The 18,795-nt window shown below is 41.9% G+C and overlaps 2 protein-coding genes across 5 annotated transcripts; both read right to left on the reverse strand.

Moving 5' to 3' along the window:
• Positions 1-1,759: 1,759 nt before the first annotated feature.
• Positions 1,760-12,413, reverse strand: LOC114860719 (myelin-oligodendrocyte glycoprotein-like). Of its 4 annotated transcripts, none has more exons than XM_029159524.2 (5): positions 12,042-12,413; positions 3,245-3,583; positions 3,084-3,155; positions 2,873-2,968; positions 1,760-2,666 (listed from the first exon to the last, which is right to left on the reverse strand). In XM_029159524.2, exons 1-5 carry the CDS (start codon positions 12,091-12,093, stop codon positions 2,584-2,586), a joined length of 642 nt encoding a protein of 213 aa, XP_029015357.1. In that variant the 5' UTR covers positions 12,094-12,413; the 3' UTR covers positions 1,760-2,583. The 4 variants fall into 4 exon arrangements, with proteins under 4 accessions (XP_029015357.1, XP_055367012.1, XP_029015349.1 ...); XM_055511037.1 differs by lacking the exon at positions 12,042-12,413 and adding an exon at positions 6,862-8,243; XM_029159516.2 differs by lacking the exon at positions 12,042-12,413 and adding an exon at positions 5,832-6,710.
• A 4,494-nt stretch (positions 12,414-16,907) lies between these two features.
• On the reverse strand, positions 16,908-18,795 carry LOC114856836 (myelin-oligodendrocyte glycoprotein-like). Its single transcript, XM_029152629.3, has 5 exons — positions 18,664-18,795; positions 17,591-17,929; positions 17,430-17,501; positions 17,219-17,314; positions 16,908-17,031 (listed from the first exon to the last, which is right to left on the reverse strand). Exons 1-5 carry the CDS (start codon positions 18,713-18,715, stop codon positions 16,946-16,948), a joined length of 645 nt encoding a protein of 214 aa, XP_029008462.1. The 5' UTR covers positions 18,716-18,795; the 3' UTR covers positions 16,908-16,945.

Consider the following 18,795-nt stretch of genomic DNA (forward strand, 5'->3'; position numbering starts at 1 on the left):
CCATTATTAAGGTTGTTTACGCAAAATCTACGACCACTAGATCCGCGTAGCGGGTAATATTTACTATTTATGGCAGTTTAAGCCCAAAGTAAGCAGCTGTAGTCCAGGACAAACCGAGCTAAACGCCTTAACGAGCGGTGCGCGCTCCCGCGTACGGCAGTCGACATCTGGCAGACACTCACTTTTTGGCACGACACCTGTCACCTGGTGTTTCATCAAAGTCCTCTGTGACACTGAGGAGGTGGACGTGGCTTTCGTGGCGCTGTTCTCTGGACTTGGAATGACCTGTCTCGCCGTGGCTCTGGTGTGTAACAACATCAGCGGGCTGACGCTGGTGCTGGCTCGGCTCAGGAGGCAGCCCGGCTCCAGCTGGTCGGCATCATGATCACCTCCTGCGTCTGCTGGTGCCCTCTGCTGGTCAGCATCGGTAGTTGCAGTGCATGTCTCCTACATACAGGGTCCATGACGACTGCTTGCCTCCGTGTGCTCACAATGTGTCATTGACAGCTTCAGATTGTAATCTAACTTGTTAGGGTGCAGATAGGCCGTTACACATCAGGATATTTAAGGTTTTTTCCAATTTTTGTAGAGATATTTAAACCAAATTGATTACAATGCTGACTGTGAGCACAAAATTGTATATTCATGATCAAAACCCACATTATTCCATTACCAATTACAAACAATTCGTGTAAGAGCTTTGTTAATTTTACATTACAAACTAACAAAATGTTTACACTGTGATATATTTTCAGAGTCTGAGACAGTGATCTCTTAACACGTTGATAAAAGGGTTTCACAGTACCGAGAAGAAAGAAGTCCATCAAGTGTGAAGAGTCTAATTGTGATCTTATTCTGCTGAACGTATTTTAGTTGTTGACATTTAAAGTAACTGTGGAGTTTACATGGTTTAATGCATGTAAACTCCAGCGCCACAAGGGGCTGTGCAGCTACCGCCGTGTTACAGGGTGCTGTGTGGCCTCAGGTCCTCTACAGTGTCACACTCTCCAGCTACAACCATGAGGTCCATTCACCGCCACCCGCCCGGTGTTATTTTATATGGCTAATGTCAACGGGCGCGCCGTTAGCCGCTAGCTTTAGCCAGACATCGGCAAGCTGGATACTGTGACCCCTATGACGTCATTCACATAGAGGTGGTGATCAACTTCAGGTGCGACAGACTCCTTAAACAGCGTTTTCCTCCAGGAGGCTGGAACTATACACTTCGATGCCTCAATAAGGAGTCTGTAAGTTTTCATTTCAAACAGCCCTGTAGCTCAAAGTACAATTCCTTGGCATTATTTGGCATTAAAAAAGCATGTGCTAGAACCTTTAAATTATATCCGGTTAATATGAAGAAGTTAGCTTTTACTACAAGTACTGAAGGTCATAGGTCTGTGAAGGTCGGCCTATGGAGGTGGGGCTCTGCAGTCTCATCCACTGTCCCACAGTAAAACACCCCTCATTTGCACCCATCCAGGACATTGGAACCTGCCTCCCTGGGCTACCAGTGGGTAGAGTCTACCTCAGGGTCTCTCATAGTTGAGCACATGAATGTAAAGGCTTGTCTCTTATGAGGTCCTGAAGAGGAGACCAGCTGTGATCTCACTCAGCAGCTGTAGTAGAGACGATCACACAATTTAAACTAGGTGATGCTATAATATCAAAGAAAAGCAGAACAACTACTGATTTCAGATCTTTGTTGTATTTATAATGTCATAATATTAACATGTGACAAGTAACTGACAAGATAAAAGGATGCAAAATGGAAAGATTTATTAAGTTAAAACAAAGTTTATACGAGGGTAAATACCCTGATTTACAAACATCATAACTTGTTATAGATTTGTATCGTTGTTCATAAGGACTTCAATAAAAAATAGTAAGTAAAATGCAGAGTGAATAAAACCTTCAGAGTCAGTTTGTTGTAATTCAGCAGTGAGTTCATAGTTTGACTCTGACTCAACCCAGTTAAAGCAGTTCTCTCTGATCACTGTTCCTGCTCTGCAGTGATGAGTGCAGTAGTTTCCTTTGTGATAATATTACTCAGCAGAGTAAATTATTACTAAGTAATAAAGCTGCTAAAGGATTCAGTGGTAAACAAACAGAGAAAACAACTCAATGACAGCTTAGCAATGAACCTAAACAGCATCAGATGCTAAAGAGAAAAAAAATAACGACAAAGAATCACTGAGGATTGAACACAGTTCAACACATCACACACGTTCTTCAAGGTGCAGTTATTTATTCTCACCAGCAGAGGGCGACAATAATACTGAAGCTGTACTTCAGTATTAGAGGCCTATTACCTGATCACTGAGCAGGTCAGCGTCAGTTCTGCCTTCACAGTAATAACACATTTACTGGAATTAAATTTGATGCAGTAACAACATTAATAATGACATTAATAAGAGCTACGACTCAGTCACTCACATCATCTGGAACCTGGACGTTTGGATAAAATTCATAACAAGCCATGGAACTAACTGATAACTGCTAAAGACTGTTGCCGTCACCTTGTTCCCAGTAGAGCCCACTTATCCTCACTGTGTAACACGTGTGATCCTGTTGGTTTAATAAAATCTATGGATTAAGTGATAAAACCACCACTTCGTGGTTTGCGTTCAGCATCTCTTCTCTTCTTCTGATTCTCCTTGAGCAGTGACCTGTATTAAAAAGAACCTCAGTTTGAGAAAGTGATCTGGTTATAAAAAAAACCACTGAGACCACAGCAGCAGTGTGGTCTCAGTGGTTTTGATCAAAGCTGATCCAGGATCAGTCTGCTTGTTTGTATCTGGTTACTCAGACATGAGGAGCAGATGTAAAAACCTCTGCTCTGTGGTTCCAAATGCAGGATTGATTAGTAACTTACGGACTGATCCACACGTTACCAGCGTCAGGACGACGGCAGCAGCGATGGAGACACAGATGACGACAGGGACCTGCACTGGTTCACCGGCCGACACACCTGAGGAGAGGAGGAGTTTAGGTTCACCTCAGGTGTTTTATCCTGGGACGTGCTTGTTTCTGATCCCATTTCCTGACGTGATGAATGACAGCACTGAACTGATCCTATTCATTACCAGGGGTGTGAGGCTCGGTGGTTTTTATTGGTGGAGCTTTGGTGGTGCTGGTACCGTCTTCATCTCGTTTCCCTGTTTCAGGAGGAAGACAAAGCTGTGGAGGTGTTCTGGAAGGTCAGAGGCCTTATTGGCCACTTTATTAGGTACAGCTGATGACTTACCCACAGTGACGGTCTGGGTGCAGCTCGCTGACAGTCTTGGGACATGGCATCTGTACTCTCCAGCGTCAGACAGGTGAAGTGAGGAAATGTGCAGGTCCAGGACTCCTCTGCTCAGGTTCTGATGGCTGAGCTCGGTCCGGGTTCTGTACTGCTCCATCTGTGGACCGGTGTCATCCTTCCTGTGTCTGTACAGATGGACCACCTGGTGGAGCTCCACTCTGGTCCAATCCACCGTGTAACCAGTCACATCGAAGGACGGACGCAGACGACAGCGTAGAGTTACATCATCACCTTCTACCACCTTCACTGGCTGCGTCTGGCAGACGGCGTCATGCTGAGCTGTAAACAAACAAACAAACAAACCAACAAACAATAGCTGTGTGATTTGCATTTTGGACTGTGTCAAACAATCAGTTCATTTAGTTCTGAAACGTTTATCTGCAGTGATTCAAACCTGAACTCTAAGATGTGGCTGTAAATTTTACATTTTGGCTCAACTTTTATCAACATTACGAAACACCTTTTTGCACAAAAGTAATAAGAATGAAGTACTTCTTATTTTTTTTTTAAATGAATACTTGCTTTTGAGTTGCACAGGTTCTGAGATTGAACGACAGGAGTAGCACAGCACAAACAGGACTTGAATAAAACTGAGGTTTTAATGATGACAACAACAGAGCAGGAGGCAACAGGATGGTCGGGCAGGCAGTGATCAAAACCAATAACCCAGAGATCCAGCAAAGGTAGAGACAGGGACACGGCAAGAACAAGATCAGAAAACAGGCACGAGTCAAAACCACTGACTTACTAGAATTGATAAACAAAACAACACCAACGGGAAAAAAAACAGGAAGTGGTCAAAATAATACGAGAAAAAAACCCAAACAAAAAATGGTGCTGGATCCGTGACAGAGGGCTGAGCTGACGGAGTGAGGACCGGAGGAGGGTCAGAGCCAAAAACAAGGCAAAACAAACAAGAACCAGACAACAAGATCAAAACTAACCAACAAGAGTCTAAGAGTCCATAGCTGGGAGACCAAACAGAGTCCAACACTTTATTCAAAGCGGGTGGAGGTGAGGAGAGGCTCTACCCAGCAGCCGCTGGGCCAAAACGGCACACTTAGTGCCCAGGAACCACCAAAGAGTTCTAGGAGGCCAGCTTCGAAAGGAGAAGCCTCAGAACGAGGACGGTCCAAGAGACTGGAGGGTCGAGGCGGCCGCCGGGAACAAAGCTAAGCTTGAACCGGGCACGATGAACCGTGCCTGGTCACTGTTTAACTCTATGAGCAGCAGGATGCTGGTTTTATGTTGCCACAAAGTTATCGAAGTCAATATCTGTTTAATGAAAGTGTCTTTTTCCCTTATTTTAAGTTCATGAAGCTCTGCTGGGTTATATTAACAGATATAATGAGTATCCAGTACATCTTATCACTTTGTATACCTGTTTAAGACCAGTTAAACCAGTAAAATGCTGAGTTCACATTGCCAAAAAGTGATTGATGCAAATACCTTTTAATGAGGAGCTTTTTTTCTGCCTCATTTTAACTTCACTGTCCTCTTCTGGGTTATAACAATGTGTATACCTGTTCAGAGATTATAATATATAGTGTATAACAATATATTATAGCGTCTGAACAATTACTGTACAATAACCCAACAAATGTACACTGAACATCAGAATTATTTTAAAAAATATAAAAAGGCATACCATAAGAAGCAACAAAGCTTAACAATTGCCCCCTGACAGGCTCTGGGTCAAATCCTCTCATTCGGTGGTGGACACTAGACTTCTGCTGCTTGTCAGCGGCAGGACGTGCTGCACGTGGGCTCTTTCCTCTACTTTGAGTGTGAGTAGAAGCTACACCGGCTGCTACTCGCAGCGGAACAAGTGTTGTCACCTTCAGCACTGGAAGCGTTTAGAAAACGAAGACATTTTTGTCTGATTTTCAGGCTGATGCGACATATTCTTTGACGCGCGGTCTCTGTCTCCTAGTAGGTGAGCGCGCGCACGTCTGTGTGCGCGCGCGCATCGGGGCAGAACTCCGCGGTGCGCGATACGGAGGAAAATTGTAAACGCACGAACGTGGAGACAGAAATTAGATGACTTCGTATAAATAACATAAGGCTTTTTAGTTTAATAAAAGAAAAAAAAGCACAGACTTGTTATATAGAAAAAATGATCTTAAATTACTTTTGTTGTTATTCTACAAAAACAAAATTAAATTACCTTGACCTTCAAGGGGGGGCGGGGCGACCCCCCAATATAATGGTACAGTAGTGGAAACCCTGGAGTTGACGCTATTATTTACGATCAGTAACGTAAAATAAAATCACCAATAAACTAACCTGTATCACGTTTAATGGGAGCCGTAATAATTTAAATGTGAACTATTTTAAACATCAATCCGTTGCTGGACACAGCATTTATTTCAGCCTGACGGAGTTTAAAATGGAAAATGCAAAGCCTTCAGCTCCACCACCTGTGGGTCAGTCATTACACACCGCAGTCTGAGCACCCGTTAACCGGTAGGTGTTGCTAAAAAAGACCTGCAAAATAATAAATAAATAAATGATGATTTCAACTCACCCACTGCAGCCTCTGCTACAAAGCTGAGTACAAAGAGAAAAATGAAGTTCATGCTTCAGCCTCAGAGTCAAGCTGCATCTGATAAGCAATGACAACTTTACGGAGTTGCCATAAGTTACATCCTCAGACCTCGCCCACATCCTGACAACGCTACAAAACCGATAGAGCAGTAACTTCCGCTATTTTACAGAACACTGAGCTCATCAAAAAAGTTACGTCATATTTTATTGTCATTGTTTCAGATATTGTGAAAGGGCAGGAACCTAATGAGACTGAGCTTAGCCTTTGTGTCCAGTTCTGTGAAGGACATATTAAATGTGCGGTCTGAGGAGCGGTGATCGGTAAATTTAGAGGACGCGCTCAAAGTAGAAGTAGGAGACGCACAGTGCACTCTAAGGGAATGGCTGCTGACATAAGCGGACTCTGAATGTGTAGGGGATTGCTGCGAAGCTCACGTTTGTTGGAGTGTGTTACACTTGTTAGGTACAGTAGTTCACTGCTTGATTACTATGTTTAAAATAGTTTTGAATGTGGATTATTGAATGTTCTGATAGTTTGGTTTATTCACAACAACCAAACGTTATCCTGTGAAATCTGTATTTTGTACAGCCACTGTACACTGTATAATAGCCCTATGTTATTATAGTATTGTACCGTCGCATTTTATTTTATTTTACCCTGAGTGTGGTTTATGCAGCTGTGCTTTGAGTTAATTTTTCTGTTTTCTTTTTATACTTTTGTAAATCATTTACTTTAAAGTGACCACCAGAATTAAATACGGGAAACAAAGACCCCACAATATTTTTGTACTGAAAGTCCTGTGTGCCATTTTATCCCGGCTTCAAAGTAACTCATCCACTGTTCCATCCAGAGCAAAACACCTCTCAGACTCAGACCCATCCAGGACCTTTGGAAGCTGCCTCCATGGGCTACCAGTGGATAGAGACCACTTCCTGGTGGCTGTCTGCTGGACCCCTCAGGGGGACGGGTGGTCTTCCAGTGTTTATCACATTTAAGCACATATACTCACATTTAGGGGAAAAGGGGAAAAAAGCTGTGGTCCCCTCCATCGGCCCTTGTAGAGATGGTCACACAGTTTTAACTAAACAATGAAAGAATAAGGAAAAGCAGGACAACTACAACACAGATTTCTGGTCTTAACATATGTGACAAGAATTAAAAAAAAAATATATGCAAAAAGTAAAGATTTATCAATTTAAAACAAAGTTTATAAAAGTGTAAAATCCCGATTTCAATCATTTTAACTTGTTACACTGATTTGTATCATTGCTCATAATGACTTCAAGTAGCAAATATAAAGAGTAAAATGCAAAATGAATAAAAGCTTCATAGTGAGTTTCTCATAATTCAGCAGTGAGTTCATAGTTTGACTCATTTGTCACATGGACACGTTCTTCAAGGTGTAGTTATTTATTTCAAACAGCGGAGCACGATAACCTTTCACTGGTTCACCGGCCGACACAGTCAAGGTGTAGTTTTGTAATCTAATCAGCAGAGGGCGATAACAAGCTGTACTTCAGTATTTAGAAACCTATTACCTGATCACTGAGCAGGTCAGCGTCAGTATCAGCCGTCACAGTGAAAATAACAACATTCTAGTTACCGGAATTTAATTTGGTGCAGTAACAAAATTAATAATGACGTTAATAAAAGCTACGACTCAGTCACTCAGATCATCTGGAACCTGGACGTTTGGGTAAAATTTATGACGAACCCAGCTTTTAACGTTAAGGTTAAGTGGCGAAACTACAACCTCGGTTTCGGGAGCGTAATGCACTAAGTACCAGACAGTTGATAAACTCTGTCCGCTCCACAACAGCTATGTGGTTCCACTTTAAATTGTGTCAGTTGCTGGAGTACGAAATGGGGATTTATTAGTTCAAGCCTGTCGGAATGTGAAAATGAAAATTATTTTCTGCACTAGGTCTTCGAGTTGTATACGACCGCCACTTGAGTCTGTCAGTCACGCACCGCAGTAACGTGAGCCGCCGATCGCTAGTTGAAAGTGCGCTATTCATACGATGTTTACGGTAACGGTGTTCAAAAAACGGGTTTTAGTGATGGGACAGGTGCCAAAAAGTGACTATCTGCCAGAAATTGATTTCCGCACGCGGGAGCGCGCACCGCCTCGTTAAGGCGTTTAGCTCGGTTTGTGTAGGACTATAGCTGCTTATTTCGGTTTCAAACGGCCATAACTTGTAAATATTATCCGCTACACGTTTTCTAGTGGACGTAGTGACGCCACGTCTTTTAGATTTTGTGTAAACGACGGAAATAATCATCGTAATTCTCTTTACAGCGATCGTCGACCGTGACTGTTTAACTCTATGACATGACGCTAGGACTCAGATCTACGACCCAAAATTGCTGCAACATGTCTGTTCTTCACATTTTGTGTCTGATTAAAACTGCACGAGTGACCACTGCGTTGTTTCACCACTTTTAACTTTCTGTATGGGACCAGTTATACCAGTAAGATGCTTTCGTGTCGCCACAAAGTGATTAAAGCCAATATCTGTTTACTGAAAGCTTCTTTCTCCCTTATTTTAAGTTCATGGAGCTCTGCTAGATTATAATAATAGATTTAAAGAGCATCCAGTACATCTTATCACTTTCCACACCTGTCTGAGACCAGTTAAATCAGTAAGATGCAGTGTTTACGTTGCCAAAAAGTGATTAAAGCCGATATCGTTTGATAAGAAGCTTATTTCTGCCTCATTTTTATCTTTATCAAACTCTTCTTGGTTATATTAACAGGTTTAATTAGCATCCAGCTCACTTGACCACTGTCTGTAACTGTCTGAGACCAGTACAACCAGTAAGAAGCTGTTTCCACGTTGCCAAAAAGTTATTCATGCCAATATTTTTTAATAAGAAGCCTATTTCTTCCTCATTTTAACTTCATTAAACTCTTCTTGGTTATATTAACAGATTTAATAAACATCCAGTTCACTTGACCTCTGTCTGTACCTCTCTGAGACCAGTACAACCAGTAAGAAGCTCCTTCCACGTTGCCAAAAAGTGATTCATGCCAATATCTTTTGACAAGAAGCTTATTTCTGTGTCATTTTATTTTTTTTTTTTCAATGGAGCTCCCCTTGTTAATATTAAGACATTTAATGAGCATCCAGCTCACTTGAACACTGTCTACACCTGTCTGAGACCAGTTAAACCAGTAAGATGCTGTCTTCACGTTGCCAAAAAGTGATTCATGCCAATATCTTTTGACAAGAAGCTCATTTCTTCCTCGTTTTAACTTCATCAAACTCTTCTTGGTTATATTAACAGGTTTACTGAACATCCTGCTCACTTGACCCCTGTCAGTACCTCTCTGAGACCAGTACAACCAGTAAAATGCTGTTTCCACGTTGCCAAAAAATGATTCATGCCAATATCTTTTGACAATAAGCTTATTTCTGTGTCATTTTAAGTCCACAGAGATCTTTTTGATTATATTAACAGGTTTAAGTTCACTTGACCACAGTCTGCACCTGTGAGATAGAATCACTTTTTGGCAACATATAACAAGCCTTTTCTTGGTTCTATTGATTTCAGACTGGTACAAGAAGTAATCAGATGGACTGGATGTTAACTAAATCTTCAGTTTGATCTAGTAGAACACATCTAAAGTTAAAATGAGGCACAAATAAATGTCTCATCAACACAGAGAGGCTTGAATCACTTTTTGGCATTGTGAAGACAGCATCTTACTGGTTCTACTGGCCTCAGACAGGTACAGATAGAGGTCAAGTTAACTTAAATCTGTTTAATATTAATAAGGAGAGCTCCACTGACTTAAAATGAGGCAGAAATAGGCTTCTTGTCAAAAGATATTGGCATGAATCACTTTTTGGCAACGTGGAAACAGTATTTTACTGGTTGTACTGGTCTCAGACAGGTACAGACAGCGGTCAAGTCATTTGAATGTTTTAATGTAAACAAGAAGAGCTCCACTGACTTAAAATGAGGCAGAAATAAGCGTCTTGTTAAAAGATATTGGCATGAATCATTTTTTGGCAACGTAAACACGGCATCTTACTGGTTGTACTGGTCTCAGACAGTTACAGACAGCTGTCAAGTGAGCTGGATGTTCATTAAACCTGTTAATATAACCAAGAAGAGTTTGATAAAGATAAAAATGAGGCAGAAATAAGCTTCTTATCAAACTATATTGGCTGTAATCACTTTTCGGCAATGTAAACACAGCATCTTACTGGTTTAACTGGTCTCAGACAGGTGTGGAAAGTGATAAGATGTACTGGATGCTCATTAAATCTATTATTATAATCCAGCAGAGCTCCATGAACTTAAAATAAGGGAGAAAGAAGCTTTCAGTGAACAGATATTGTCTTTAATCACTTTGTGGCAACATAAAACCAGCATGCTACTGGTTCTACTGGTCTTGGTGTATCACATCTGTAAATATAACAAAGCAGAGCTCAGTGTATATAAAACAAGACATAATTAAGCTTATGACCAAAAGCTTTGGCTCTAATAATCACGTTTTGGCAACATGAAAGCATCTTACTGGTTTAACTGGTCCCATACAGGGGTTAAAAGTGGTGAAACAACTCGGTGGTCACTCATGCAGTTTTAATCAGACACAAAATGTGAAGAACAGACATGTTGCAGCAATTTTGGGTCGTAGATCTGAGTCCTAGCGTCATGTCATAGAGTTAAACAGTCACGGTCGACGATCGCTGTAAAGAGAATTACGATGATTATTTCCGTCGTTTACACAAAATCTAAAAGACGTGGCGTCACTACGTCCACTAGAAAACGTGTAGCGGATAATATTTACAAGTTATGGCCGTTTGAAACCGAAATAAGCAGCTATAGTCCTACACAAACCGAGCTAAACGCCTTAACGAGGCGGTGCGCGCTCCCGCGTGCGGAAATCAATTTCTGGCAGACGGTCACTTTTTGGCACGACACCTGTCACACCGACGCGTCGGCGCCCGCGTCGAGCTCTTAGAGCGAAACACTGTGTCGGTGCGCGTATCGCGTTGGGAAAGCACGTGACCGATACAGTCCCTGAATCAGTCACTGTCTGACGCCAGACTGTGTTTATAAGGAAGCGCGTGTGTCAGGATGCATCTACCAAAAGGAATCCCTGAGCGTTTGCCGTTGATCTTCAAATTCATCTATAATTCATCTCATATCGGAAAAAGGTGCCTTTTTAATTTAATTTTATAATAAAGTGAAAGTGTATTAATAAAATAATTAATTAATTTAAAAAAAGTTTTCACTTGATCTATCTGAATTCAGATTAATTTCAAAGTGACTCTTTACTAATCATTATTTTATGCAGGTTAAATTTCGTATTTGTTCTACAGAACTTTCCTATTTAAACAAAACCACCTCAGTGTGTTGACCCCAGCAACACTTCTAGACCCCAGATTTAAATCACTCTGGTTCCGCAGTTCCTCCAAGTGCAACGAGGCCGTCAGTAGACTGCGGTCAGAACAGCAGCTGTCTGCACCCACTTCAGGCATGTTATTCAGCATTATTTGTTTCTTGTTGTTTGGAAATCGTGTACTAAAATGCCAGTGTGTTGTTTATAGATAACCTTGGCAAGATCTCTTCATTGCAGTGGGCAGAGAGACCAAATTTAAGGGGTTTCGACGACTGAGACAAGTTGAGAGAGTGTCTGTAGGGACCAACGGAAGCGATATTAGAGTAGTAACAATGTTGTAAACTGCAGAATTTATGAAATTTTGATATTCACTGTCTTTGGAAACATTCACCAGATGTATTAAAAACACATTTGGTCTCTATTCTAAAATTCTAAAACTTTGACTTTGAATAGAGCTTTACTGTTCTTCAAATTAGTACATCACCTTTAAAGTGTTTAGTAGTTCATAGACTACTACTACAGTAAATATGACCTCGGTTTACTGCATAGTTTTGGAGCAATTCAGTACACACGCCAGGAATCTGAGCGTAGTTACTGGTTGAGTGTTTCTATTAACTAAACCACTAACAAGATATTTAGACTACAGAACGCGTATTAACTCCACATCTTTACAGCCCTAATAGAATCCTTGTGTTTATGGGACTATTTACCGCTGTCCAGCTGATGTCACCGTCAATTAATTTTTTCCGTATTCACATGAAGTCCATTAGTTTATCCAATCAGTCCAAAACACTAATTCCAGGTTTGAAAAATAAATCATGATTTCAACTCACCCACTGCAGCCTCCGCTAAAAATATCAGTACAAAGAAATGTATGACGTTCATGCTTTGGCATGAGTTTACCTGGACTGCACCTGAGCGGTGAAACGCCACCAACCGAACAGATCTAAAGGACTGTGGGCGTCACTTTGATCGCGCACCACAACGTCCAGGGATTGGTGGCTCAGTTCGCATGTGGGCGTTACTTTAGGAGCGAAGTTTATTAACCCTTTCTCGTTGCGCGTGCTCACATACACTAATATCAGCTGTCTTTTCCACGCTGAAAGCCGGAATGTTTGTCAGTCCGGACGATGCCAGCAGCTACTGTAAATGGCCAAGGTGCGGTTTCGCAGAGACGCAGGGTGACGTCTCAACTCACTTGTCACACAGGTTATCGAGGCCACAGGTGGAGGAGTTTGGTTGCAGGAAATTGTTATAAAAATGTTATAAATCTTACATGACAACTTCGGTTGCTAACTGTGCTGTATATAAAACCACATGTGCATCATTGAAGAGCGGGGCGAGGCGTGCGTTCAACTCTGTTACCATTTAGTGTGTTTAATATTTGTATGTATTTTGACTCTTTAATAACTGCTTATTTCATGTGGTTTTGTGTCAGTTTCACGGTGCTATTGGTGCTCGAAGACACAGCCTGTCACAGTCTATCGGTGCTTAACGCACGTGTTTGCTGGACTGTTCCTGATGTGTCGTCAATAAAAACTCACTGCACCCCTCTAGAGACTTTCTGCTGATTTACAGGATGTCAAGGAGCAGCTACACAGATGACGACAGGGACCTGCACTGCTTCAGCGGCCGACACACCTGAGGAGAGGAGGAGTTTAGGTTCACCTCAGGTGTTTTATCCTGGGACGTGCTTGTTTCTGATCCCATTTCCTGACGTGATGAATGACAGCACTGAACTGATCCTATTCATTACCAGTGGTGTGAGGCTCGGTCGCAGCGTAGTTACATCATCACTTTCTATTACCGTCGTGCTGACCTGTAAACAAACAAACAGCTGTGTGATGTCCATTTTAGACTGTGTCAAATAATCTGTTGATTTAGTTCTGACACGTTTCTCTGCAGTGATGCAAACCATGAACTTTAAGATGTGAACTCAAACGAATGACTTATTTTTCTCTAAAATAATAAATATGCATACTACTTGCATTTGAGTTGTAACGGTTCTTTAGATTTGTTTATGTCAAAGTTTACCATTTGGTGAGTACTGTGTATCGGTGTGTAAGACATTATGACAGTGAACAGACCGGCCTGTGACGGGAAACGCCTTGCTCTTATCTGATCTCAGATCTGATGAGCTAATGCGTCTGCTAAACAACCTTTAAGCAAGGCTCTTCCTTTCCTAAAACAATTTATTCCGAATAGTCAATATTAAAAATGAAAATGTTTGAATTATCAGAAATTTAGCATTTTGAGCTACAAATTTCTTTCAGATTCCTAAAATAACATCTGCAAAGATGTTTCAACACAGACATTAAACGAGTAAAGAATTTACTCCTTCGTTTTTGTCTGGTCGTTTATAGCTTCATCAACAAACTCACCCGAGCCGTAATGCGTTTATAGTTAATTAAGTCAATCGAGTAGCACGTTCAAGTGCAAGTGTTTTGCAAGTGATTTGCAAGCAGTGCTAAATCAATATTATCCATTTTGGCGATTTTAACGGATTATCAGTCCATATTGGTTTAAGTGTTCTCCTGTAGCAGCTAAGCCTAATGTTCAAGTAACGTATTTCAATGTTGGGCTTCGCTCTAAAACGGCAGCTTTCACTGATTAATGTCAAAAAACGTTGTGTAGGTAAAATCTTTGCCCTATTTAAAAAGTCTAGTGCTGTGGTAAATTAAGGTTTTCATTGTGGTTCGTTTAATGTATTGTTGCCCGCAGCTAATCGACACCACTCCACTCACTACAAATAATGGCGTGTAGTCAGGTGTACATTAAATAGTGCAGACTTTATTACAATTTTCTTAAAAGACAGCGCCGTCTCCCTGTCACACATCCCCAGACATCTGATAGTTCCCGGCACCGTTGCTCCCTGTGCTGAAGGGTTCGCAAAGCCCTTAGTGGAACACCGCACACACAGTCACGCTAAGGGTTGAGGCGACGCAATGCAATTCACGCGTGATTAAATACACAGCCCGATCGGCCTTTCTGCACGATCAACGGGCCAGGGGAATGGCTAACAAAGTAAACACAAAAACAATAATAGAAAGAAAAAACGTGGTTAGTCCACCCTTACAGAATATGCTCCCGCATATGACAACAGGCCGTGCAAGGCCTAAGCAAAGAAACAGAACCTTAAATAAACACAAAAGGACATCAGGAAACAGCGAAAAATCAACGCTTAATTCAAACCTTAATAAATTTACCAATTTTAATATTCTACTTTAAAACCCCTCTAGTTATAAGTGCCTGCCCTGTCAATTATCGTATCCACGATCGTTGCGCGTCTCCGCTCTGGACGCCACCCCACTGACTGCGTGGCTGCCCCGCAGCTCCAGCGACACTACAGCATAAAACCACGAGACTTCAATTTGCTAAAACCATAACACTGCTAGCGCTCAAATCCATAATACCCTCCCCCCGTGCAGCGCTCACGCACGCTCCCACCGACACCAGCGTCCTTTCCTTCGTGAACCACCAGTACGGGGAACACCCGCAAGCTTTTATCCCCTCGCTTCCCAATCAGGGAGGCGCTCGCGTCACTCCCCAGGTGACGCCGGCTACAGTATGAATGTTATGACTGTCTAATTAATGCACTCTCCTCTATTGTCATGAATAAATTAACATGAGCGGTGACGGCCGCTACCGCACTGGAAACACACCTTGAGTCAAACCCAACTTTGTCTCTGAAATACTGCAGCCTGCACGTCACTTCAGAGGAAACGACGAGCAAACGGGCATAACTTACATTTTCCTGCACGCAACGGTGCAACCAGGTAAGCAGCAGCCATGCACAACGAAAGAGGCAGGAAGTGCCTACGGTCAGTACTGTACGTCGCCGCCGGCTCGTTCGCTTTAGTTGAATTGTGCGATTCGTGCAATACTTACGGTAATAATGTTGTCGCAGAGAAGATCCAAGAAACTAACTTTTGGGAGTTAATAGCAGAGCGCAGTACGCTTTGTTCGCTAGTGTGTGTTAGTAATTTGTGTAAATCTACTGCACATATACTTTACAGCTCTCATAGTGGTATTAAAAACTATCATTATTACGCATAACTAAAAAGACGTGGCATCACTACGACCACTGGAAAACGTGTACTGGATAATGTTTACAATTTATGGCAGTTTAAACCCGAAATAAGCAGCTGTAGTCCAAGACAAACCGAGCTAAACGCCTTAAAGAGCGATGCGCGCCCCCGCGTGCGGCAGTCGATTTCTGGCAGGCACTCACTTTTTGGCACGACACCTGTCTTTCCTCGTCTCCCACCGTAGTCACAGTGAAGCCGATCGCCCCCTACAGTTAGTAACAGTATTCTGATTTGTACAATGATTTGGGACAAATCAGAATACTATTACTAACTCAGTAGAATACCTGAAAATTGCTATGTGATTCTCACTATAGGGCAATAGCTGCTCTAATACTGAGGCTTTAGTTGCTATATTAGAGGACTATTACCTGATCACTCTGAGCAGGTCAGCGTCAGAAACAACCTTCTGCCACCATCACAGTAAAAGGAACATTATTGTCATCTCACTGCAGTGTGGTGGAGGAAGCACATCTTAATTGTCATGATCAAAATATTACTAAATCCTAAACTATACAGTAAAAGTACACAGGTCTTTTGGGGTGATACTACACTTCTAGTAGAACAAGGAGACAGTGGTCTGGTTCTGGCATTATGCACCAAAGTCATTGCATTTAAAACCAAACAAATATTTCTTCTATTAGATGCCAGTTTAAACTTATAAATCCTAAAATATACAGCAAAAGTACACAGATCTATTAGCCAAAAGCTTTTTCCATAAATGCAACAATTCTTTTGTAGTGGTCGATATTTGCAACAGATCAGACATATTTCTGATGAAAAGTAGACTTTTTAAGCTCTGCTGTAAACCGTATAATACGGGCGCAAAACGTTTTTGTAGCACGGCTGGAGACCCTCTGTGGTCTCCTCCTCCGGCCCTATAGAAACGATCACTATGATGCTATAGTAACAAGGGAAAGCAGATTAACTACACCACAAATTTCTGGTCTTTGTTGTGTTTATAATGTCATACTATTAACATATGTGACAAGTAATTGACAAAGTAAGAGGATGCAAAAAACAAAAAAGATTTATTCATGTAAAACAAAGTTTATAAAAGGTTAAATCCCCTGATTTACAATCATTATAACTTGTTACACTGATTTGTATCGTTGCTCATGACTAGTAAAATGCAGAATGAATTAAAGCTTCATAATGAGTTTGTTGTAATTCAGCAGCAAGTTCATAGTTTGACTCAGTGACTCAACACAGTTAAAGCACAGTTGTGTCTGATCACTGTTTCTGCTGTGCAGCGATGGTTTCATTCCAGGGCTAAACAAACACAAAAAAACAGTTCAATGACAGCGCAGAAATAAACGGAAACAGCAGCAGAAGCTAACGAAGAAATAACGACAGAGCATCAACGCCTGAGGAGTGAACACATTTATCACATGCACACGTTCTTCAAGGTGTAGTTTTTAATTATGACCAGCAGAGGGCGACAATTGCTCCAATACTGTTACAGTCACTTGGATTTAATTTGGTGCAGTAACATTATGACGTTAATAAAAGCTACGACTCAGTAACTTAGATTATCTGAAACCTGGATGTTTGGATAAAATTCATGACGAACCCTGGACCTAACTGATAATCGCTATAAACTGTTGCCGTCGCCTTATTTCTCACTGTGTAACGTTTGTGATCCTGTTGGTTTAATAAAATCTATGGATTAAGTGATAAAACCACCAGTTCCTGTTCAGCATCTCCTTCCTTCTTCTGAGCCTCTCTGAGCAGTGACCTGTGAGAAAAAACCTTAGTTTGAGAAAGTTCAAAACCAGTAAGACCACAGCATCAGTGTTGTCTCAGTGGTTTTGAAGCTGATCCAGGATCAGTCTGCTTGTTTGTATCTGGTTACTCAGACATGAGGAGCAGACGTAAAAACCTCTGCTCTGTGGTTCCAAATGCAGGATTGATTAGTAACTTACGGACTGATCCACACGTTACCAGCGTCAGGACGACGGCAGCAGCGATGGAGACACAGATGACGACAGGGACCTGCACTGGTTCACCAGCCGACACACCTGAGGAGAGGAGGAGTTTAGATCCACCTCAGGTGTTTTATCCTGGGAAGTGCTTGTTTCTGATCCCATTTCCTGACGTGATGAATGACAGCACTGAACTGATCCTATTCATTACCAGGGGTGTGAGGCTTGGTGGTTTTTATTGGTGGAGCTTTGGTGGTGCTGGTACCGTCTTCATCTCGTTTCCCTGTTTCAGGAGGAAGACAAAGCTGTGGAGGTGTTCTGGAAGGTCAGAGGCATTATTGGCCACTTTATTAGGTACAGCTGATGACTTACCCACAGTGACGGTCTGGGTGCAGCTCGCTGACAGTCTTGGGACGTTACATCTGTACTCTCCAGCGTCAGACAGGTGAAGTGAGGAAATGTGCAGGTCCAGGACTCCTCTGCTCAGGTTCTGATGGCTGAGCTCGGTCCGGGTTCTGTACTGCTCCATCTGTGGACCGGTGTCATCCTTCCTGTGTCTGTACAGATGGACCACCTGGTGGAGCTCCACTCTGGTCCAATCCACCGTGTAACCAGTCACATCGAAGGACGGACGCAGACGACAGCGTAGAGTTACATCATCACCTTCTACCACCTTCACTGGCTGCGTCTGGCAGACGGCGTCATGCTGAGCTGTAAACAAACAAACAAACAAACAAACAAACAATAGCTGTGTGCTTTCTATACGGTTTCAGTTGCTGGAATACACAATTGGATTTTATTAATTCAAGCCTGTCGGAATATGAAAAGGTCTTCGAGCTTTATACGACCGCCACTTGAGTCTGTCATTCACGCACTGCAGTAACGTGAGCCGCCGATCGCAAGTTGAATGTGCACTATTCATACAATGTTTACGGTAACGGTGTTCAAAAAACGTGTTTCTTTGAGAGAGTGACTGTAGGGACAAACGAAAGCGATATCAGAGCTACTGTAATTCAGTAAAGACGCCACGAATTACTCAGAATTAGGATCAGAACCAGAATCAGTTTTATTCGCCAATTTTGCACAACGCAAACACGAATCGCGTCTGACTCCTTCTTTTCATATCCTCATACCGAACATTAATTATTAAGATATTAATTACATACATACATTTTCATTAAAAGATAAACTAATGTGGTCGTTCTGGTGGGTAAAGCATTGACACACATTTACCACTAACAAGATATCAAAACCACAGATCTGCGTGTAAAAAGCAGATTATTAACTCCACATCTGTACAGCCCTAATAAGACTCTTGTGTTTGAGACTGTTCGTCGCTGTACAGCTGCTGTCATTATTTTTCCATGTTTACATGAAGCCATAAGTTTATCTAATCAGTATAAAACACTGATTCCACGTTTGAAGAACAAATCATTTCAACTCACCCACTGCAGCCTCTGCTAAAAAGATCAGAACAAGCAGATGTACTAAGTGCATGCTTCAGCATGAGCGTTAGGACTGAACCTGAGCGGCTGCAAATCAGACAGACGGCTCTACCTGAGTTGACTTGACGCAGT

The sequence above is a fragment of the Betta splendens genome, chromosome 1 (assembly GCF_900634795.4).
Source record: "Betta splendens chromosome 1, fBetSpl5.4, whole genome shotgun sequence".
Classification (NCBI taxonomy): domain Eukaryota; kingdom Metazoa; phylum Chordata; class Actinopteri; order Anabantiformes; family Osphronemidae; genus Betta; species Betta splendens.